The sequence below is a fragment of the Syzygium oleosum genome, unplaced genomic scaffold, assembly GCF_021117445.2.
Source record: "Syzygium oleosum isolate NSW1041296 unplaced genomic scaffold, Sole_v2.1 Sole_v2.05, whole genome shotgun sequence".
Taxonomy (NCBI): domain Eukaryota; kingdom Viridiplantae; phylum Streptophyta; class Magnoliopsida; order Myrtales; family Myrtaceae; genus Syzygium; species Syzygium oleosum.
In genome coordinates, this window is record NW_026607489.1 from 15032920 (window position 1) to 15056405 (window position 23486).

Sequence of the window (23486 nt, forward strand, 5' to 3'; positions counted from 1 at the left end):
ATCTAATTAATAAGCACATGCGAAAATGTATACAAACAAACTCCAAAACAAAATAATAGCTGGAAATCAGGGAAAGCACAACAGGCAAAACACACTATTGCCATATTACATAAACATATTTCACAAGCCCTTTTCTACGGGCCGTTCCACGTACAAACCATATATGGTTACATCACAAATGAAAGCCGGGGTTAATCCTAGCTCCTCTATGTCAACCTCCATCTCGGCGGGTACACCAAAACAAAATAGGGGCGTGGAGCTCATCCTAAAAACATGAAAAACAACGGGAGTAAGTTGAAAACTCAATAAGTAAATTCACTAATGTTTGTGCAAGATGATGCCTCGCCGTCGTACTAACGCATACAAATATCTTCCCCGCTTTATATCGACGGCAAATCAATAGCAAAGACTTTGACTTTGCCCTTGCTATGTTTACATGAAAGCTCACATTTATCTGATCACATAAAAATATACAAGAAAATTTACACGTGAAGCCTCGCAATCAATCGGTATGCAAAAATACCTGAAAATATTCATATGTGAATTTATTTATTTTATAGTCGAAATCCATTGGTTGTCGCCTCCTCAATAAGCGGGTGGCGGGTCTTCCGGAATCCTTCCGGCATCCAGAAACATTCGGCTCATCAATAAACACACATACCGGCACACATAAGACTCATTTATCGTCATCCTAGCTCAACCAGGGCATCCCGGCTCAATCGAGACATCTCGAGGCTAGCTTACCGAGACATCCGGGCTTCACCTAGGCAACCTGACTCAACCGAGGCATCGCCGCCAACACTATGTAATGACGGTCTTCTTCTTTCATTTAGTGATCACACATCATAGGTCGCACAAGCCGGTTTATTACCCTCTATCTTAACCCACGCATACAAGGCCCTAGTTGCTATGTACATATGAAAAGCTCATAAGCTCATAAATCGACAAGCATGGTTAAGAACATCAACATATTACACAAACTATCACATCCGAGCGTTATGCGACCATGCACAAGAACAACGTAAAATAATTCACACGGGGTTCCTTTATTACATAACTGAAATCCATCGGTGACGGTTTAGTCCCTCATATGATCATGCGGTATCAAATAGGACTTCGGTTCTTATCTTTCATTTCTAATCGATTCAAGAATGAAGCCCGAGGGCGTGCAAAACACGTATACGAAATGACTTACCGTGGTTGAGTACAAATAGGTATGCCGGGCACGAATCAAGGCCCGAGACTTGAATTGCTACACTTTAGCACCGACCTAGACCAAACTTGACATTGGATCGATACTTAATATCTTCCAAATCTAAGAGAGGCCCAATTCGACTTGCCTACGTTTCATGTTCAATGCCGACAGGAACCTTTTCTTCGATGCACGGGATGTGCTCGACTCTCAACAAAATGAATCATAAGCAAACCATACAATAACAAGCACAAACTTGTATAGGTGTACATACGAAGAATTTCACTTAAGAACAAGTACACCACCATTGAAAACAAAGTCATCTCAACAATAATAATGATCAGATGAATATTGCTAGCAAGAACCAACGCCCATAAGAACAAAATCGTTTCGAGCAACAACAACTTCCCAAGCCGTGTTCCAACCACATAACACACTGCCCTATCCAAGTGTTAGGAAATTCACTCACCTGCAAGCACAAAAAAACGTCTACGGGGGTCGAATGGGGAAACAGTGATCGGCGGGGGCGGCGAATGGGCAAGAGAGAGGGAGACGTGAGAGTGAGAGATGAGAGAGGAAGAGGAGGTGGTGTGTGTAAACTAAGGGGGGACTAAGCCTATTTATAGTATGGTCCACTCATAGACTTTATGAATTAAGGCCAAAATCCATTAATGAAGGGCCCTAAAGTCTAAGCTCCATTATGATAAGGCCTAGAAAGTCTTTGACCATTATGAAGCTTCTTATGCAAGCCTTTAATTGAGGCCACAAATTTCTCAACTTGGTATCCAAGTTTCTACCTTAGGGTTATTAGGCCCTAAAAGTCCAAGTTAATAATGAAGTTGATCTTAAAGTCTATGGCCATTATTAGGCTTCCTCTCCAAGCTTCTCTTGAGGACCACGTAATACTAACTTGGTTTTCAAATTGTTGACTTAGGGTAATTATACCTTACTAATTCATTTAAGGCCTAAGTAATTCATGATGATCTCTCTCTCTCTCTCTCTCTCTCTCTGGCCGTGAACCTCCCAGGTGAACGTGAGAGGTAGTCTTGGTCCTTAAGACTCAATTATTGAAGTCTCCCACCAAATTATTATTGGTGGTCTTCAAGACAACTTGTTCCTCAAGCCACAAAAATAGGTAATTATTCCCTAAGTAGTTTAGGGACACCTAAGCCAAGGAATGATTGCCCTCATTAGAAAGTTCATAAAGTATAGATTTTGTCTCCAGAAGATATCAAATCGAAATTCCAACGTTCTTATATAGAAAATGATGAATCTTTGCAATCTGACAAAACCGGGCAGTTTTTGTACCGTTCTAGAAATCAGACTTAACAACATAGTGAATGGACTCTGAAAATTCTAAAATTTGAATATGTCATAAACAAGACCTTGACAAATATTTCCCATGAAAAACACGAAATCTGGATATTTCTTTAAACACAACTTTTAGTAGCTCAAAAATAGACTAAAAACAGTTTATTGAAACATAATCCTTGTTTCTCAAAGTAAGCTCTTTCCAGAATCCAAATCATCTCAAAAAATTCTCAAATTTTTATATGTTATATAGAAAAAAGTTCTCAACAACTTTTATGAGGAAGTTTGTTCAAACTCGGCTTAGAAAAGTTTGTAGAAAATCGAGAAAGTGTAAACATTATAGAAATACCCATTTTGGGCAGTTTTACACGGTCCGAAAATGAGGTGATCATCCAACCCAAATCAAGTCCAAAATTTCCAAAATTAAAATATGTAAAACTTCAAGATGTTTGGAAAAAATTTTAAGAAGGAAGAGTTTGGAAATTCGGATCACAAAAGTCTTCACAAAAATAACAAAACGAGATGGTACCAAGGATCGAAACTGAATTTTCCAGAACAAGAGTAAAAATTGGCTCCGATTGGGAAAACCACTAAACTTAACAAAACTCATACCCAGCAAGATGCAATACCCATTTCCACCTCCAAACATCAATCTTTATCCATTTAAGTCACATGCACCACAATCCTCATTTGGACAGTAACATACACACCTATTTGGCAACACAAAACCAGCATAGAAGACCATAAAAACAACCCACGACCACACACAAGCAAAAATCAAGGGTGTAGGAAGATTGGAAGGCTTAGAAATGGGTCTCATCCCCTTGCTCACAGGTACGAGTAGGGCACGTGTCGCGTCCAAGACTGATCTCTGATCCCTTGGCAAACCGATCCATAGTCATTTTCCGAGGACTGAAATTGAGGATGTTACACCGGGACAAAGAAATTCACGACTGAACTAGGATTGAGTGCCATGGCCTAGGTTCGGGTCGTGACATTTTCCCTCATACATCCGGGAAAAACAGGAGTTCAAAGGCATAATCAATAGACTATTGATATACAATGACCAAATTGGTGTGACAACGTTTGGTCCAAACATCACATCGGCAAGGGACTAATGAAGAGCGATGTCACATAATCTTTGAGCTTGGTTCCAGAATGGGTGTAATTATCTCCATCGCTGTATAACACATCCATCACCCGCGAGAAATTGAGCATTCGCGTGAGAATCGGCGCTGGGACCGCGGTTGGACGAAGAAACTCTTCATTGGTGTCCTTCCACGCATCAATCACTCCTTTCTGGAGTTCCTCCCTAGCTTCCTGCTCCGAAACGCCATGGTATTTCATGAGCAACTCCACCGCAGACACTACGTGCCCCCTCTCCTGCTCGAACTGCATGTCAAACGACATTGGTGTTATTAGATTAAGTGGTGGTCGATCTAATTTTTATTAGATTGTTGGAGGATGATTATGTTTTTATTGTACCTGGTGAGAGGCAATGTCATCCATGAGCCTGCAGATGGTTTGTGCAGCCTTCACGATCTTGCAGTCACCGATCGACCATTCCAAAGCATGCTTTGTGACCACATCACCCATTCCTACAAGTGATGTAGTCGCTAACATTCCATAGCCTGTCGTTATTAGTTGAAAGGGCATGTACTCCTCCAGTGTTGGTATGTAGTTGGTATGGAACCATTTGGCTTCCTGATAGTACGCTCTCGCTAACTTCTTCATCTGAGAAATTAAACATAAATAAGAATGTCGAGTTTCTAACTAAAGGTTGTATTCGATGCATGTAAAGTGTACCGATGATGCTTACGACTTCTTTTGCATAGATGAGGCGGTACGACCTTCCTTTTGTGGCCAATTGATTCCCAATATATTCGTAGAGACGGAGAAACTCCTTGTAATAAGCTTGCATATACTCTGGTAATCCATCCACAGCGTCAACATCCCACCTGAATTCGAGTCTTGGAAAATGACACACTATACAAAATTGATCAAATTCAAAAGTTTGAGAAAGAGAATGCGGATTACGTACTTCTGGATGGCTTCGGTGAGGAGCGTAAGTTCTTCCAATGTGCCATAGACGTCGTAGATATCATCAAGAATGGAAGTTAGAGAGATCACTTTGGTTAGTATATCTCTACCCATGGTGAACTCCGGCTCGGAATATATTCCTGTGATCCAGAAGAACAACTCCACAATCCTATCTCTAGCGAATGGGAATTTCCTCGGAACATCTATATCCTTCCACCACCTAAGATTAAGCGAACATGAGCGTTACTTAAAGTACTTTAGCCTGATGACTTCACATATTTTAAACTCCTTTTTTTTCACTGGTAAAGGACTTTCAAAAGCACTATTTAGAAGGGTAATTTGAAACTAGATGAGTTAATCTTTACTCAATAGTCTCGGCCTTGTAAAAACATCATCGAGAAGCTAATTTTAGATTATGCTATCACATGAAGTTAATGGACCTAGTAATCTTGCCGAGTTCCTTCTGATGTTGCTCTTGCAGTAAATTGAAATCTAGTTTAGCCAAGGCGAGCAAGACTTTGTCATGTGAAGGCTCTTCTTGGTAGAGTAGAATATATTGCCTCGCCTCGAGCCTCGGCAATCCCTTGCGAAGTGGCTGCTTTAGGGCATGTTTCACCTGTTTCGCAAGACTAGTGCTCACTTTGCTTTCATCGATTGATTCAAGGTGAGTTATAGCAAAAGGAAGTGCTTCGTCCAAGATAGAATCGCCATGACACCTTAAATGACAAGCTTCATATAGGCTCAGCAATCCGCGCACGTCGGTAATGAGCGATTCCCGAAAGTTCCCTTCACTATCCTTGAATTGGTTAAAGACCTCTGTGCCACCAACGAACATGGGAAAAAAGATGCAATCGATTAGAAATTAGGAATGTGATATCGCCTGGTTCATGTTCTAGATTTTCTTGTACATGTTTCTCCTGATATTCGACTAAGCAATAAAAGGAATTTAATAGGTATCTTATCGGATCGGAGAAAAGTGTCAAAAAAGTCATAAACCTTTTGCATTGGTGCCAATTTAGTCCTAAAGCTTTTTTTGGTGCCAATTCAGTCTTAAACCTTTTGCATTGGTGCCAATTTAATCCTAAACATTTTTTTTGTGCCAATTCAGTCCTAAACTTTTTGCATTGGTGCTAATTTAGTCCTAAAACTTTTGTATTAGTGCCAATTCAGTCCTTCCGGCTAATAGCTATTCATGTGTCGAACGACTAAATTGACACCAATGCAAAAGGTCTAGGACTAAATTGGTACCAATGCAAAAGGTTTATGACTGAATTGACACAAAAAAAAGGTTTAGGACTAAATTGGCACAAATGCAAAAGGTTTAGGATTGAATTGGCACAAATGCAAAAGGTTTATGACTGAATTGGTACCAAAAAAATGTTTAGGACTAAATTGGCACCAATGCAAAAGGTTTATGACTTTTTTGATACTTTTCCCTATCGGATTGGTTCACTACATTTAAGACGTACCCGATGAAACATTGTGACCTTGTTGTCGCAGCAATCGAAAGATAAGGGCCACCATGTGAAGGTCATCTACCTTAAAATCTTCATGATCAAGTTGAGAGTAACTATTGTGGATTTGTTCTAATTGCTCATCTATTTCACGTTCAAAATGGTAGTCAATTCCCAAGCGTTGGATTTGATCAGTCAAGTGAAGCATCCGTGAAGGCTTATCCACGACACCAGCCAGCATCGTCCTCACCTCTCCTTTCAGTTCCTCAATTTGTCCCTCCGCTCTTCCAAGGAATTTGAACTTCTGCAAATATATCACACGCTATTTCAAATAAAAGCAAGCATGAAATACGTGAACTTTACAAAATGAACTTAATTTTGATGGCCCCGTCTGTGTACCCTATTTAGGTATTTCGACGTTATACGCTCATTCACATGACATGTGAAATCGGACCCATGAGAACAATGACCATATAAGAGGAGGGAGTTAATGACATAATTAGATGTTTCATGTAGCAGAGGACATACTGTGGTCGGTGAGGCTTTAAGAGTGTTCTTTGGACTGAAGTTACAAGTATTATTGTTGTTTTTCAACCTCCTTTCATCTTTTTTATGATTATGGAAGTAGGTCTACAACATGCAATTGCAAGAAAACAAAAGTAGAAGATAAAAGTAGAATTACTAACCATTGAGTTGAAGGGATAAACATATTCAAGGAAGTAATCCCCCCATATGCTTGGATGATAATTTGCTGACCGGCGCTCGGCCACGTGGCTTGTTTCTTGAGCAGAAGGTAAAGATGGGATTGCCGAAATCTGAAGAGACATTTCTTAGATTCAGGTGTCTGACCAAAAGATGAAGAACACTGAGGGTTGGGGTTTCTCCTGTGAGTGTCGAAAACTTATCGATGGGTATTTATAGGCTATAGAATCCTATGTCCCAAAGGTTGGGAGGATGAGGAACAGAAAAGGCAAACGTTTATTTCTCAAACTCAAGACACGTTCTTTCCATATTTCTGGCGAGTCTCACTGTATCTCACTTAATTTCGAGGACTGGTTGACAGGTTGAGATACCATGTTATTCACGACGCTCGTGAATAACATGGTATCTCAACAAGACCCGGAAATTAAGTGAGGAATCGTCGTGAATAACATGGTATCTCAACAAGACCGGGATATTAAGCGGGGTTTCTCCTGTGAGTGTCCAAAACTTATCGATGGGTATTTATAGGCTACAGAATCCTATGTCCCAAAGGTTGGGAAGATAAGGAACAGAAAAGGCAAACATTTATTTCTCAAACTCAAGGCATGTTCTTTCCATAAGCTTGGATGAAAATTTGCTGACCGGCGTTCAACCACATGGCTTGTTTCTTGGGCTGCAGGAGAAGATGGAATTGCTTAAATCTGAAGAGACATTTTTCTTTTTCTGCTATCTCTAATGAGATTCAGATGTTTGATCAATATAGATGAAGAGCACGAGAGGCTTTTCCGCAAGTGCCAAAGACCTCATTAATGGGTATTTATAGGCAAGGAACTGCTTAGTAAATGCATAATCGTCGGGTTTTATCGGGCCATTTGATCGACCGCATTTAACATCTGTACCGTACAGAATTTTGGAAAGGTTCTCTTTTTTTTTTTTTTGGTCAGTCCTGCTTCTACTTTATCTCTCATTTCACTTTCAGACTTTTGCCCTGCTTTTTGCAGAGCATGGGAGTCGAAACCCACACCTGAAACTACGCGTTCCCATCTCTAGTCCCCTCTGAGAAGGTGGGGAATCGAACTTCCCACCTCCTCCTTCTCAAGTGAGAAGAGTGGCCACTTAGGCAACCCCCAATGGTTGGAAAGGCTCTTCAACTGCGAATGGCGCAGACTGTTGGAGCTATCATGCATGTTTGTGTTTTGCTTCTCCACCATACATTTTCCTATCAGAGCTTTGTTTTCACTTGTTGCGGACAGGAAGGTTGTAGCAATTTGGAAGAAGCTTAGCTGACTGCACCGCCCCATATTTTCCCATATATAAGATAGTACGGTCAACTGATAGCTGAGTGATGAAAGTGTTGCACCGACACCGTTTTCGCTATCACGGCCCCATGCAGTGTTGCCCCTTGATTAAGAATGGAGATGTCTATCATCATGTGGCGTGGTTTCTGATTTGGTTTCGAAATAAAACGTGAAGTTGATGGTGGACGTGGAATTAAAGGTGAAGATGTTTGTGAAAACATGTGCAGCACTATTAATCCACATCGACGCCCGACGTATCAGGTCTGACCATGGCAGAGAGCGTAGGTACTTCATTTCATGTGGATGTGGATTGGCCTCGTCGTTCTTGGTTCGGTCATTCACAGGCTCCTCCCTCTTTCTATTTCGCAGTGTTTTCTTAGCTCATCGCATTTGGACCATCCCACCTCTCAAAGCACTCAAGAAAGCTGCCTCTAAATTATTAGCTTTTGGTCTTCCAAATGATTTTCACATTGCTTTTAGACAGTAACTACCAGTTAAGAGTGCCAAACTCTGGAAAGCTCATTTGAACGTGCTGAGAGCTACAGTTACAGGGACTCTATAGGCCCAGAGACCATCATCGCCATGGAAGAAGCTGGGTCCCTATCCAAACGTGTGATTCTCGTGTTACACTAATAATGAAATCTACACGACCAAGTCCCTGTAGGAAGAGCTTTCATTGGGCCCTCCCGACTCAGTAGCATCGCTCTCTCTGAATAAGTGACACTTGAGGAAGAGGACTTAAATATGTGGCTGGGAAAAAAAGGTCTGTACACCGGCCCTTGCAGTTGTGCCTGGTGTTACTTCTGCTTGACCTCCTTATTTTTCAGGTAAAAGAAACCCTTCTTTACTTTCCAACAGCTACTACTCCATTCACGTTATTTTGAATCTATGACTGCAGGGTCATTCTAACAGAGATTTATGAAAATACAAAGAATATTTCATTTTCACCAACATAAGAATACAAAATAAAAAGTAAAAACCTCTACAAGGAACTAACATGCAAGTATCGTACCCTCTTAAATCGCCAACTTGGATTCATCGGCCAATGCGTGAGCTTACCCTAGTTCCCGGGACGCAACAAACAGCCAAGTTTGTGGTCTATCATGATCTTGAGTGGTGCAGGTTCAATCAATTGTGAAGCTGTCATTTGATTCCACTTTGATTACTCAACTGGTGATTCCTCTTTACCTGTCAACGTTCTATTCCAATAACAAGTTCTTATCAAAACTCATTCTACGAAAATAATTTAATTGTTCATTGTGGAGAGATTGAAGCTAAATAAAAAAATAATAATGAATTAATTTTTTTTAAATTTATGTTTTAGGATCTTGCCACTAGTGATTATCTTGGTTTATCTGATAGAGGATGCGAATTATTTTTTGTTTTGTCCACTCATATTAGATATTAATGATTCTCAAGGAAAAGTGCCAAAAAAGTCCTAAACCTTTTGCATTAGTGCCAATTTAGTCCTAAATCTTTTTTTGGTGCCAATTCAGTCCTAAACCTTTTGCATTTGTGCCAATTTAGTTCTAAACCTTTTTTTGGTGCCAATTAAATCCTAAAATTTTTAAATTGGTGCCAATTCAGTCATAAACCTTTTGTTTTTGTGCCAATTTAGTCCTTCCGGTCAATTTTGATCGGAATTTGCCGACGTGGACGCCTGCCGGCCGGCTGCCGATCACGGCGCCGACGCAAGGCGCGTGGACAACTTTAATAATATTTTAATATTTTTTGAATTTTTATTTTTTTCCTTTTTTCTTTTTTTTTCCAATTTTTTTTTTTGGGTCCCCCCTCCTTCCCTCGGCCGGTCGGCCAGGTCCGGCGGCAAGCCTCGAGGCCCAGCCGGGCGAGCTCGACCTCGCCGGCCCTTTGCGCGAGGTCGTGCCTCGCCTTGGTCGGGCGAGGCTCGACCTCGCCAGATCCGGCGAGGTCGCGCCTCACCCGACCATGGCAAGGCTCGAGCCCGCGCCGGGAGGCCGCGGCGAGGGCGAGCCTAGCCACGGTCGGGCGAGGCTTGACCTCGCCCGGATTCAGCGAGGTCGGGCCTCGCCGCGGCCTCCGGCGAGGGCTCGAGCCTCGCCATGGTGGGCGAGGCCCGACCTCGCCGGATCCGGCGAGGTCGCCGGGCGAGGCTCGCCTCGCCGCGGCCTCCCGGCGAGGGCTCGAGCCTTGCCATGGTCGGGCGAGGCGCGACCTCGCCAGATCCGGCGAGGGCTAGCCTCGCCTCGGGCGAGGCTCAACCTCGCCAGGCGAGGCCGCCGCCCTCGCCAGTGGCCGGCGAGGTCGAGCTCGCCGGCCTCTGGCCGGTCGCCGGACCGGCGACCGGCCAGAGGAAGGAGGGGGGACCAAAAAAAAAGTGGAAAAAAAAAGAAAAAAAAGGAAAAAAAATAAAAATTCAAAAAAATATTAAAATATTATTAAAGTTGTCCACGTCAGCGCCACGTCGGCGCCGGTGACCGGCCGCCGGCCGGCAGGCGTCCACGTCGGCAAATTCCGGTCAAAATTGATCGGAATGACTAAATTGGCAAAAAAACAAAAGGTTTAGGACTTAATTGGCACCAAAAAAATGTTTAGGACTAAATTGGCATCAATGCAAAAGGTTTAGGACTGAATTGGCACAAAAAAAAGGTTTAGGACTAAATTGGCACTAATGCAAAAGGTTTAGGACTTTTTTGGCACTTTTCACGTGATTCTCATATTACAGAAGTTCACTTAAATTCTAGTATCTGTTGCATGATTTGTCGACTTATTATCTAGCACGATATGCACGATGTAGCAAAATCTACTTTCTATACGAAAAAAACTCCCATTACGGAGCAATCTGGCCTAAGAAAAAATTTATGCCAGATATTGTATATGTCCTATTTCGCTATATATGTTAAATTGTATTTATCATCTACGAATTTTTGTATTTCATTTGATACGATTGCTTTCTTGCCATCCTTTAAATACCCGTCATCCTTTTCGTTAAAAAAAACAAAAAAAATACTGTATTTGATTACATGTTGTATTGTAACAAAAAGAAGTAATTTGACCATCTATATTATTGTGAAGTACACACATGTTTAAATAATTTGAGATGTATCTCCATCACAAAGTCTAATATTATCAAGTGTAAACAACAAAGTTAATCTTTGTCCCTATACTTTTGTAAAAATATAGGTGTTTGTAAATTTTTGTTTGTAGCACTTTCTTCTCACCTCATGATATGTTGTTGAAACTCCAAAGAGGGAAAATGAACCCAGAAAGAAAGAAACTGAAGCAACCTTCATCTTTACATAAAAAAGTAAACTAAAAATGGAAAATTCACATAATAAAAATCTGCTTACATCAATTGCTTGCAAGTTGCAAAAGCCTGATTTTAGTATAATGTATTAGAATATATTAAATTGAATCGAGATTAGATTGAAAATTAACACGATTTGCTCATTCATGTAGGCTGTGCTTGCACGCATTTCTCACTCTATAATGGCCAAGGATTATTTTAGAAATATGAAGAAAACTCATGAAAGAAAACTCCAATTTTAGATGGGGACGTGCCCTCAACATTGTTACAGAACATCTCGCCAACCTTTGTCGACCTTGTCTTGTCCAAGATACTCTTCTCGTTTCTCCTAGAGTTATGTTTTTGACCTTCACTTATCATTTCTTTTTTGGCCTTTTCGTTTTCTCGTAATGTGTTGTATTTATATCTCATTTAACGCCGAAAATATGATATATTTCGAAATTTTGGAAGAAAATATTAATGAGCGCCTTTTCTTTTTTGGGTTGAACCAAATAAAGCATAATTTGAAATTGCTTGGACCATCTTTCTATTTTTTTTTTGGTTATTCCACATTGTACTACCATTGTGTTTATGTGGAAATTTTGTATTTGACAATCAATTCTACTTTAGTAAATGGGTCGGACCGGTTCGGGTATGTGTCACTAAATTTGCGTTGCCTATATATAGGTCAATTTAGATCGAACTATATTCAACCCAATCCAAACCTGACCCGGCTCACCTATTTGACAACTTTACTTGAGGATACTTTAAAAAGTTTTTATGGAAAAGGGAGACAAACTAACATAATTGAGGTAAACCATCACTAACCCAAGGCAATATGATAGATTGGTGAATAGTGGACGAGGAGAATGTACTTCGTGCACTTTTCATGTGAAATAATTTTACATGTGAAATAAAGATTTTATTATAGTTTCACTCACAAAAGGTAGGCAGTTTCTAATAACTATCGATTTCTAAATAAATAAGAAATGTCAATTTGTTGTGCTTATGTGTTGAGTGATGTGGGATGTAGTCACATGATATTAGTCAAAAGAAATCAGAATGTATGGATATAAGGTTAGCTAGGAATTTAAGGATCATATATATATATATATATATATATTGATTTTTGGTCGAATAATTAAGGATAATATATTTGAATTGTAAAAATTGTTGTAACGTTCATATAAATCAACCTGACGAATATGCCCTCATCTCTTCCTCGAAAACCCCGAAATGCTCTCTCTCTCTCTCTTTCTTCCTGTCGCCGTGAAAGCTGAATCCACGACCCATCCATGGCGTGGAGCCTGGTGGCGCCTCGCGGCTTGAGGAGGCTGTTCTCAACCTCTTCGTTCTTTCCTCCGCCGACTGCGGCGGCTGCGGCTGCGGCGGCGGCGGCGGCGGCGGCTGAGTCCCGAGTGGGAGCCTGAGCCCAACACCAACCTATTTGTCTCAGGTGACTACTTTTTATGACGATTATATGTATCCCTCGCTAGCCTTGTCTCTGTCTCGACTCTTTGCTCTCTTTTATTGCTAACTATCATGTCGCGTCTTTTCTCTTGATGCGATGCCCGGAAGTACTTTGTCTCAGTGGCAATTTGTTTTCTTCTTGATCAGTGAGATGGGTCTAGAAATGTTAAGAGTTTGGAGCATTTTGCGTGATTGGGTTTTCAGAAAGTTGGGAACTTGGAGCTATTTGGTGATGCTTGGGCGACAAGAAAGTTTCAGATCAATTGATTTTGAGAATGATGCGGATGTCATGTAGATGATTGAGCTGCAATGGTTTATTAGACCTTTGTTACTCGAGGGGTTTGACAAGCATATGCTTGATAAGCATTTTGCCCGAGGTTTGTAATAGTTCTTCCAGTAAAGGCACAGTAATCAGATGGATTACTTATAATTAGGAAACGCAAATGTATATCCATTTCAGAAGAAACACTGGGTGAGTTACATATGCTTGCAAATCAAAGAGCTATTCTCAAGTATTTTTTGACTTGTTGTACATCTCTTCCTAAGAGGGGCAGACTGAATTCTAAGTTGTAACTTGAAAGCTTTCGGTCGAGTGAAAATATTTGGACTGCAGTCATCGTTACACACTTTGTTCACTCTGGAGGAGAAGGTGGTGGATGATTGTGGCTTGTATGTTGAAAAGCGGGTAGGTTATTCCATGTTCTTGTTCTTTGCTTCGTCTTTGCTTCTGCACCAAAACTCTGGCTGCCAATAATAATTGGAGTACACTATCATTTACTTGAGCATATCTGTTGTTTAATTAAGTCATCTTTAAGTGCAATCTTGAATAATTTTCATCGGCTATGTACTTGGGCCTGGCACTGACATTTGATTAATTATGCTTTGGATTATCTGATTTGGAGATTGACAATAAACTCAGGGCTGAGTAAACGTACTACTACGGAGAAACTACGGGAAGCCTTTTCTCAGTTTGGTAAAGTCATTCATGGTTTGTTCTACCTCTGAATGGTTTTTTTCTAAGTTACCTTGGCAAAGCTTGAAGCACTTAATTTGCGGCATGTTGGTTCCACACAGCTAGGGTGGTGTCTGACCGGATTTCAGGATATTCAAAAGGTTTTGGCTTTGTCAGATATGCTACATTAGAAGATGCTGCAAAAGGTATCGAGGGTATGAATGGAAAGGTGAGTTTTGCATTTGTCTCTCTGCTTTTGGTCTTCTGGAAGTAATAACAATGTCTTGCAAAGCAATTAACTGTTACTTTGGCATGTTTGATTCAGGGTATATGTGTTTAAGGAATTGCATAGACCAAAACTCTGTTTTTCTTTTGGTTATGAACAGAAGAGATTTTTGTTTGGTCTTGGACATATATATCTGTGAACATTTCAGTAGTTGGAATGAACAATTTTGAAATTTAATTAGGCTTAAGATTGTGTTGTCTTGAAATGTTCCCCAGATATCATAGAAATGTATATCTCTCGAAGTCTGTCGACGACATTCTCAGAATTCTCTTTAGTGATTATGGCTCTATGTGGACAAGGTTATTGTCTCAGTAACATTTTATACCATAAGTCTCTTCACAAAAAATATGGCTGTTGAATAATTCTCGAAGTAGGTGCTGGCACCATCAAGAAATAATAAGTTCGACTAAGTTGGTGGTTCTGTATTTTACCTGGCATAGTAACTGAAGAACTCAATGCTCAATGCATGTAGAGAGTTCCTCTGGGGAAAACTCTCTCATGTTTGCAGGCAATAAAATTCATGATCTCTCTGGGAAAAACTGTCATGTTTACATGCAATAAAGTTCTTGATCCTCGAGTAAATCAAAATGCATATACCTTATTTTCCACATACATTCCAATCTACCAATTGTAGCGATGAAGAAAGAAAAGTCTACTCAATGTGTTTTGTTAGGATGACTTAACAGAAGCAAGGCTCCTCCATTCCTCAAGATCCCTTATAGGCATAGTTGGGTTATATAAAATGAACTTGCGCCAATCGCCATCATATAGTCTGACTAAATGTCATTACATCTGATAACTTTTCCAGCCCTCTACAGCACCATACCCGGTTCTGTTTGACTACGTCTGATAGCTTGCACATGCATGCATGCATCAGCGAATTGGGGCATTAGGAGTTGTTCTTTCTTTCCTTTCTTGTGGATATATGCATTCTCATGATCATTGGCTATTGGAACATATGCGCATTTGAAATCTGTTTCCTGGAGAGTAATTCAGTCCACGTTATGCCTTGTAGTGCCATTTACATCTACAATCACTAGTGTTTTCAGAAACATCTCATCTGATATGAGAAACTGAAGTAGGGGTGTAAACATGCTCCTGGTGATTTGCCAAGATTATTTGTTTCATCATTTGAATCACTGACAAGATGTTTGGTAACCGAACTGCTGTTCTCGTCATAGCAGAACACTGAAGGCCCATAAACGAGCCCACTCTCTCTGTTTTCTTACCGAATTGTTTGGTGTTATGCAGTATTTAGATGGTTGGGTCATATTTGCTGAGTACGCAAGGCCCAGGCCACCACCTACCTCGCCTCCCAACGACGGGTTTCCTTTGGACAGTCATCAATAAATTTTTTTCTTCCAATGGCTGGTACCTCTGCCACGCCAACAGCTGATCGGCCCTTGAGGGTGTTGTATCTCTGGCAGCTATAGCCCGAGTCATTTTTTATTGGCTTGTATATTCTGATTGTTGGAGATCAGCCTTGTATGAGAGAAGGAACAGAATCACTGAAATGGAGGCAAACATATTCGAAATTGACGAGTCTATTGTCTGCTAAAGTTCTCATTTGCTCGAGTCTCATGATCTTTTCTTTCATATGAGCCCAAGAATCACTGGAAGGTTTTTCGATTACTTGTATCCGAAAGAGTTTCATTGGATGTACATATGTCCTCATTGCAGAGTTCAGTTCTTTTTCTTGCAGTAGTTGTTGCAACAAAGGTTTTTTCTACGGGAGAGGAGCAAATAAAGAAAAGTTTAGCATATGATGTTCTAACTTGCACGGTTCCAAAGAAATGGTGGGATTTATTCGGAGTATGACGTAACCATTATTTTTTCTCGCATTAATAAGTTTCAACGAGCGACCTTAAAATGTTTCATTCGGACTTCGGGATGTGAAAATTAGAAAGTATTCCTTCCCCCTTCGGGAAGGAAAAACGGGGGGGGGGGGGGAATCTTGGGGTCTGGAAGCAAGTTCGGTTGTCGGCACTTAAAACAAGGCGTTGTAGCTCTCAAAGGTGAAAATATCTTTATTTGGTGAGGTAAACCTTGAAATCACCAAGGATCGAAAATGATTTACGTGGTAGAACAAGAGCGTACACAGAGTCGATTGGGTGTCTTTGTACTATGTTGTCATGCGACACTTACGAGAGATCAGTAGAATTTTCTCTTACAGACTCAACCTCTTTACCTTCCCTCTCAGGATCACGGCCAAGAGGGCAAATAGAACGAGGAGGAAGAGGCCAAATCGACTGATGGGACAAGAGCTTTCTTCGGAGATGTCGCTGTTTGTGCAATGTATGTGGAGGGCGACGCAGGAATGATGATCTGGCACAAGTACTATCAATTGCTATGTTACTTTCACTTGACTCGTGCTATGTGTGTGGCTTGAACTTGGCCAACACAAAGAATATCAGTTTTGGAATATACAGCGCAAGTAACACACCAATGGGCATTTGCCCTCTCATGGAAGCAACGAGAACAAGCAGAAAAAAAAGAAAAGAAAAGAAAGGAAGATTCCATTAAGATCGATAGTAACATAACATGGGGATATTTTAGGGTTCCTTCTCAACCGCGACCAATTACTCTGTTGCAGGTAGCAGAAGAAGACATACTTCAATGGCGTCTTCGTTTCTCAGCAGCTATGAACGTGCGTTTTCAGCATCTATTCTTGTGGCACGACTCATCGCGCCCTTAATCACGAAGGTGGGTCATCATCACAGATTGTGAGAGTGCTGTTCCTCTTCTTGAAGTTGGATGGATGATGAGGAACGAAGGTAAATTTCTAGAGGGAAAAGATGGGACGACATGCGCTCTGGATTCTGGAAAATGCCGTGGTATACGTGGACTCGATAATGTCTATGTAGACATGTCAGGTCCCTCTTTGGCTAAACCCTCGGACTTGTAGCCAAAGAAGAAGATATACTTGGAAAAAGAGTATGTGAACTACCTAAAAAGTTACAGATAAACCCTGATCGGGCATAGCTGATTGGAGTATTTGAGGGATTCCCAGATAAAAAACTAGAGGCCGCTTGTTCAAATTATGCTAATCGTGTACAAACAGCTCTTCGTCGGGGCCACTGCATAGATCAAAGGCTTGCACTCAACCAGTTTATGAGATTGAAGGATGTGTTGTAGAGTCTACGGACATTCAGGTAGTTGGGTCTCCATGCCTGTGCTCCAGAATTATTAAAAAAATGAATGAGTTTGGCAAATGAGTGCATACAAAAGATAAATGAGGTAAGAAGGATCAACTTTTAAATATTATCACATTAAATTAATTTGTCAAATTAATCCAAAAATCCCACTTACGTCATAATAGCCTCGCCGCAGTATGTCTTATAGTGACGTCAAACCATTTTCTAAATTTGTACGGTTTAATCTAACATAAGAACAAATTCTTACCCGTTTTGGGGTTGTTGAGAAAGAAGTAAAGAAAATGATCATTTTTTCTCATGTGCAAAAGGACTCAGCTTGTGACATAAAGGCCATTTTTGTATACTAGATTTCACTGTGTGAAATGTCAAAATATCTCTCTAGAGGTCTGTGGAGGCTGCCCCAATTTGTCAAAACTCGACCAGATAAATTTAACTCCAAACTCAATTAAATTAAAAGATCAATTGGGTGATTTCTAAGTTAGAAATTATAGGTTGCATGTTCAAATCCTAATAACTGCGTGTAAACTACTCTATGCCATGATCATATGCACAGACCAAAAGTCCGGACTTAATTAGTTTTTGGAACTTATAGGATGCATGGAAATAGTGGGGTTTCTAGACCTGTATCCTTGAAATTATCAGAAAAAAAGAAAAACCAAATACCGATTCAAGTATTGTGAAAGAGATTGAGAATTACATTTTCTCCATTGTATAGTGTTATGATTGTTGCATAAAGAAATTTCAAACATGTTTTCTCTAGTTCCAAATTGCTTGGGAATGTCGTTTTGATCATTTTATCAATAAGTTCACTTTCTCATTTAATCTCTGTCGGTCTTGCATTTCTTGTTTCTGCTCCACCTAAATGATGCGGTGTGCGCTGATTGGAAGATCTGTCCAATCTCGAAGCATCTCACCTACTGCACTTATTGAAAGGGCGAAAATTATCTTCGATGACTTTGCTTCCACGCCTTAAACCATTTTCATCTCTAATTTTTTTTTCACAGCACGATCTTTAATGTAACACCCGTACTCGCATCTCAAGATAAACCCTACATCTTAAATTACATCTTTCTCACTTTTCAGCAGTTCTTTCCCCAGTCAATTATCCGACTACACTAGTCCAGTTCATCTGCGCGTCACCGGAAACGGTATTTTCTTTTTCCTTGGGAAGAACACTGAAGAAAATAACGATAAGCTCATGAGTCACGACCCTGTGAACAGTGTCCCAACATGTCTTTCACGTGTGAAAACCAAGTACACATAGCAAGCAGCAACATAGTCAAAGAGCAGGAATCCAAACCCCACACCCGATCTTGAACAATTTTTAGGGTTTGTCCTCCTCCTGTGAGGGAGTAATGCTAAGCTACTATTTCTGTCCTGTCCAATGAGCAAGCAACTATTTTTGAGCACCTCATGTTCGATTGTTGTCTTGTAGTCATTTTGGATTGGACTGCTGGCTTGGCTCAACAGAGAAAGAGCCAACCAAATTTGATTACTTCAAATGGACAGTTAATTGGCCAAACGAGTCACCCAGCAACAAACATGGCTTTCAAGCAATAAACGTGGCTCAAGGAAGCTGTGACTGGCAACGCCCATTTTATATGCCCCCATCCACACGAGAATAAATGCCACTAGTAATAGAAAAATGACCCATGAATAAAAAAAACCAATTTTTTTTTGTAACTGTCAACCAATTTTTGGGGGGTAAAAATAACAACTTTACCTTATAATATGCGGTAGTCATTGTGCCCTTCCCATACGATTGGCGTAAATCACCGCGTTCTCCACGTAAAGTCCAAAGGCCTAGTGTTATACGAGCTGACGATGGGGCTGCCAAGTTGGTAATAGAGGAAACGCCTAGCCATGCGTTCATTGTGTCAAATCAGTCCTAAAATAATTAAATGTACCAATTAAGTTCTAAACTTTTTAAGGATCTGTCAATTAAGTCCATCCGAGCAACTTTAGCCGTAAATCGCTAACGTTGACGCCGGTCACCCTATGTGGCACATGGTTAATGCCGACGTGAACAATTTTTATAATTTTTAAAAAAAAATTCTGAAGTTTTTAGAATTTTTTTTCTTCGTTTTCCTTTTTTTTCCAAGCTCGACGAGGGTCGCTGGCCAACCCTCGTCAGTCATAGGCAAGGGTCGGCCAACCCCTGCTGGTCATAGGCGAGGGCCGGCTAACCCTCGCCCAGGCACAACCCTCGCTCGCTATTGAGCAAGCGCTGGACAGCCCTCACTAGATGTGGGCGAGGGCCTCGACCCTCCCTCGTGACTAGCGAGGGCTTTCTGTTCGTCGGCCGACCCTCGTTGGACTTGGTAGAAAAAAGAAAGAAAGAAAATGAAAAAAAAATAAAAAAAATTGTCCACGTCGGAGATTTCTCGCTAAAATTGGATGGATGGATGGATGGATTCAATTGGCAAAACGCGAAAAGATTTAAGATTTAATTGACATAATTGAAATGTTTAGAATTAAATTGGCACCAATGAAATAAATTTAATACTTTTTTGGTAATTTTTTCCCATTTTACTTTTCCTTTTGTTTTCTAGCTCAACGGGGTGCCAAAATCGTCAAGTTGGGAAATCGGGCGAGTGGATCCTGTTCTTTTCCTTCACAGATTTTCTTTTTGGCTGTATTCTTCATAGCAAACGTGAAAAGACATGTAATCTCTCTCTCTCTCTCTCTCTCTCTCTCTCTGCAAATCTTGGACTCGAGTTCCCGCGAATCCCTCAACAGTCCATCTAGGAATTTTGCTGTTCATATGCTTTGTTTTCAGATCTATGTGTACATGCATCAGTATAGTCAACTTCCGATTCAATACACATTTGTTCAATTCACAAAAAAATGTTATTGTCATGATCGCAAAATTTGCAAGAACACAGGTACTTGACCAATCCGTACAAAAAGAAAGTACCGCGAACCACACGATATAGGGCCCGTTTGGTTCGACTTTGGGAGAATGCCTTTGGCAAAATGCAAATACTTTTGGCCTAAAGGGATTTTTCGAAATGTAAATAGTATTTGGTAAGTGTATCTTAAAATCACATTTGAAAGCAGTTTTAGCCTAAATTCTGTTTGGTAAAACCTATATTTTGTAAAGGACTTTTGCTAATATTTTTTTTTAAAAAGTACGTTTGAGGTGGAGCTTAACCACCAACCGCCGGCTAGATCTGGTCGCCGGGCAACTGCCAATGGCTAGATCTGGTCGCTGGCCAGCCTCGCCTAACCTCAGGCGAGGCGGCCTGAGGTCGCGCGACCTCAAGCGTCGCCGGACCTCAGGTGTTGCCTGGGTCGCGCGACCTAGGCCAAGCGTTGCCTAGGTTGCGCGACCCCCAGGCGGCGATCGCCAAAGTCGCGCTACCCCTCAGGCGACGGTCGCCGGCCGCCGGACCTACTGCTTGGAGAAGATGAATAGTGCTACAATAAACAGTTATCTTACATTCCGAAAGTTCAACTTGCCAAATACTTCCGGACTTGCCTTGGGCTAAAGACCTATAGAGTCCTTTGGAAATGGAATTGCATTTTCCCAAAGTACTTCAAAAAAATTGCCAAAGGCCATTTACATTTAGCTAAGAGACTTTAGAGCCCCCATGCTCATTTCAAATGCTGAACCAAATGGGGCCATAGCCGCGATTATAGCAATCTAAAGTGTAACGGAAGAATTAAAATCAATTGAAAATCTGCTTATGCAAGAACAAGTCATCTGACCATTAAATTTCACTTGCTGCCGACACCTCGTCACAATCTGTGGATACCGAACCAACTTTTCAAATGCCACGGCCACTTTTCACACGATCAAAGAACTTCATCCCATTTCGATTTCGAAATCTTCTAAACGATATCCGATTCGGTTGATCCTTGCAGTTGTCGGCATATCAACTCCACGAACACTATCAGAAAAATAAAATAAAAAAAAAAAGAAGGAAAAAAAAGAGAGAGAGTGGGACAAGAATTCTATTTTGCCATTTCGGCTCCGCATAGTAAGTCGGATAATCCACGTGGAGGCAAATTAGGGCTCGAGACGAGCTGTCCCCACAAAAAAAGGCCGACGGGCCCCACCAGGCCACCAGTAATTTTCCAAATCCCATTACCGATAAAACCAGAACGAGGAGGACTCCCTCGTAATTTCCTTCTCCGGATAAGACAAAGAAAAGGAGAAAGGCTCTCTCTCTCTCTTCTCGCCATGGACTCCATATATAAAACGAGAACCCAGAGCGCAACCGGCTCGTCGTCTCTGCCAAGTGTTCGTCCACGGGCTTCGCTCCCGCGCACGAAGTCATCGGTTCCAGATCGTCTCCGCCCCGCGGAATGAGGTTCCTGTTCGAGCTCGTCCCGTGCTGCGGGTCGCCCCGCAAGGAGGGGGAGCGGATCCGGGCGGTGGCGCCGCCGGCGGAGGCGGCCCCCCCGGAGGGCGAGCAGGGGGAGAGGCGGAGGTGGACGGGGCGGAGGAGGAAGAGGAGGAGGGGGGCGGCTGCGGCTGCGGCGGAGGAGTGGAAGCCGTCGCTGTGCGCGATATCGGAGGACGTGGTGGCGGTGACGGTGGAGAGAGTCGGAGGAGGTGGAGGCGGAGGAGGGGCGGGGGAGAGGAGGAAGAAGGCGGCGGCGGATCCGGCTCCGGAGGCGGAGCGGTCCGCCACCTCGCGGAAGAGGAGCGGGGGGACGTACGCGAGGGTCCACGACCGGGTCTTCAACGGCGACGAGTACGATCACAGGTGACGGCTCTGTCTCTCCTCCCTCTTATCATATATGCATAAGCAATTCTACAGATTTGATTGATTTAGCGCCTTCCCTGGTTTCTAGCAACCGATTTGGATGAACGGATGTGTTGCGTTTCTGCTCTTTTTGTTCTGGGAGCAAATTGCAGAACACAACCGTTCGTGCATCAGATGAAAATGAAATAGATAAAGTATAGCGTAAGCAACGCTGTCGACATCACAGGAACAGGGATTAGCAGGTGAAGCTTTGGTTATGGTGGTTGGCGACGTATTCGATGGTGGGTGGATGCTGATATGCGAACTAACTTCTTGGTCATTCGGAAAATCTTAGAGATGGGGTCAGGCATATGATTATTTTTTTTGAACTTGAATCGACATTCAAGGATCAAGATGTTCATCGTAGTTTAATATACGATCAGTAGAAGATGAACACGTGGGTTCGGGAATGCTCATCCCACTTGGTGATCAGTCCCCAAAGTTTTTCTCTTTTTGGACGATAGCATTGCCCTTTCGGAATCAATTCCAGACTCGTTCTGTTCCTAATTTCAAGAAGATGAACACGCAGATTGACTTAATGAATCAATTAATGAATGAATGAATGAATGACTGGGTTTGATGTTGCAGGAGGGCTTCCTTCCAGGCGGTCATTCCAGCTTTCTCTCCGGCTCCATTCATGTTCTGAAGCGTTCTTGGTGTACAGAGCGAATCACTAGAGTCAGTTTCTAAGTATGGGTGGTGGGAATGGAGGCCAAAAGAGTAGATTTTGCTTTGTATATACGACCGTTGTGTCCTCCCTTTCTTATGTAAGAAAGAATATATTATATTTGTCTATTTTTGGCATGCATTTGTACAGTGTTTGCTGAGTTTGAATGTATATGGAGAGGTTGTTTGACCAAAAATTCATGCAGACAATGACGCGACGACAATCCTGTCTCGGATAACTCAATGAAAATTTGATAGGATCCAATGTTGCCCGACTTCGGGAAAAATGTCTGTTTTTTGAGGGCTGCGATTGAGCTTCTAAAATGAGGCTTAAAGCCTTCGTGAGCTTACTCGAGCCATGATTGGACCGTAATGGCGGCGAGTCACCACAATGCAAAAAATAATAAATAATATTGGGCCTCACAAGAAAGAGGAGATACATATAGTGATATATTTAGGGAAAATGATACAAACAGTCCCTGAATTTTGGTTTAATGTTCAATGTTGTTCCTGAACTTTTAATTTGTTCAATATAGTCCCTGACCTTTTTTTCAAGATGGTTGAGGGAACATGGAGTCATGATCAATTGATTGAATATAACAAAGTCATCAATGACACGAAAAATGTGGATGTGAACGGTATATGATCAATGGTAGGTTATACTTTGCTCTTTACCCAGTTCTTATGAGCTCTTTTGTGATTCGCTCATGAGGAGTGAAACTATATCCCTTGAGGCAGTGAAGTCTGCACCGTCCTTGAAAGTGTTAGAATAATTAAATATTAAACCACACATTCATCTAATAGCTTAAGTTTTTGGAACAGTTGGCAGTGGTTCCACCAAATCTCACATGGTATCAGAGCAGGAGATCCTGAGTTTAAATCTTTCCAGACCCCATTTGCCTCTCCAATTAAATATGTTCACGCTTAGTGCTAGGAAAAAA

The 23486-nt window shown here is 41.5% G+C and overlaps 2 protein-coding genes and 1 pseudogene across 2 annotated transcripts; 2 read left to right on the forward strand and 1 right to left on the reverse strand.

Annotated features, from left to right (window-relative positions):
- Positions 1–3486: 3486 nt before the first annotated feature.
- LOC115664541 ((-)-germacrene D synthase-like) lies at positions 3487–6986 on the reverse strand. The gene is made up of 7 exons (XM_056311315.1): positions 6684–6986; positions 6013–6301; positions 4984–5359; positions 4545–4763; positions 4323–4461; positions 3989–4237; positions 3487–3895 (listed from the first exon to the last, which is right to left on the reverse strand). Exons 1-7 carry the CDS (start codon positions 6822–6824, stop codon positions 3602–3604), a joined length of 1707 nt encoding a protein of 568 aa, XP_056167290.1. The 5' UTR covers positions 6825–6986; the 3' UTR covers positions 3487–3601.
- A 5511-nt stretch (positions 6987–12497) lies between these two features.
- Positions 12498–16416, forward strand: LOC130138157 (organelle RRM domain-containing protein 2, mitochondrial-like; annotated as a pseudogene).
- Positions 16417–21289: 4873 nt separating this feature from the next.
- Positions 21290–22695, forward strand: LOC115664553 (uncharacterized). Its single transcript, XM_030586477.2, has 2 exons — positions 21290–21840; positions 22468–22695. Exons 1-2 carry the CDS (start codon positions 21437–21439, stop codon positions 22523–22525), a joined length of 462 nt encoding a protein of 153 aa, XP_030442337.2. The 5' UTR covers positions 21290–21436; the 3' UTR covers positions 22526–22695.
- The last annotated feature ends 791 nt before the right edge of the window (positions 22696–23486 follow it).

Coding starts and splice junctions, on each gene's coding strand:
- LOC115664541 (XM_056311315.1), bottom strand. CDS start 6,824: ATGTCTCTTCAGATTTCGGCAATCCCATCTTTACCTTCTGCTCAAGAA. Junction 4,238..4,322: donor TCATCTATGCAAAAGAAGTC/GTAAGCATCATC, acceptor TTAATTTCTCAG/ATGAAGAAGTTAGCGAGAGC. Junction 3,896..3,988: donor ATGACATTGCCTCTCACCAG/GTACAATAAAAA, acceptor TTTGACATGCAG/TTCGAGCAGGAGAGGGGGCA.
- LOC115664553 (XM_030586477.2), top strand. CDS start 21,437: ATGAGGTTCCTGTTCGAGCTCGTCCCGTGCTGCGGGTCGCCCCGCAAG. Junction 21,841..22,467: donor GGCGACGAGTACGATCACAG/GTGACGGCTCTG, acceptor TTGATGTTGCAG/GAGGGCTTCCTTCCAGGCGG.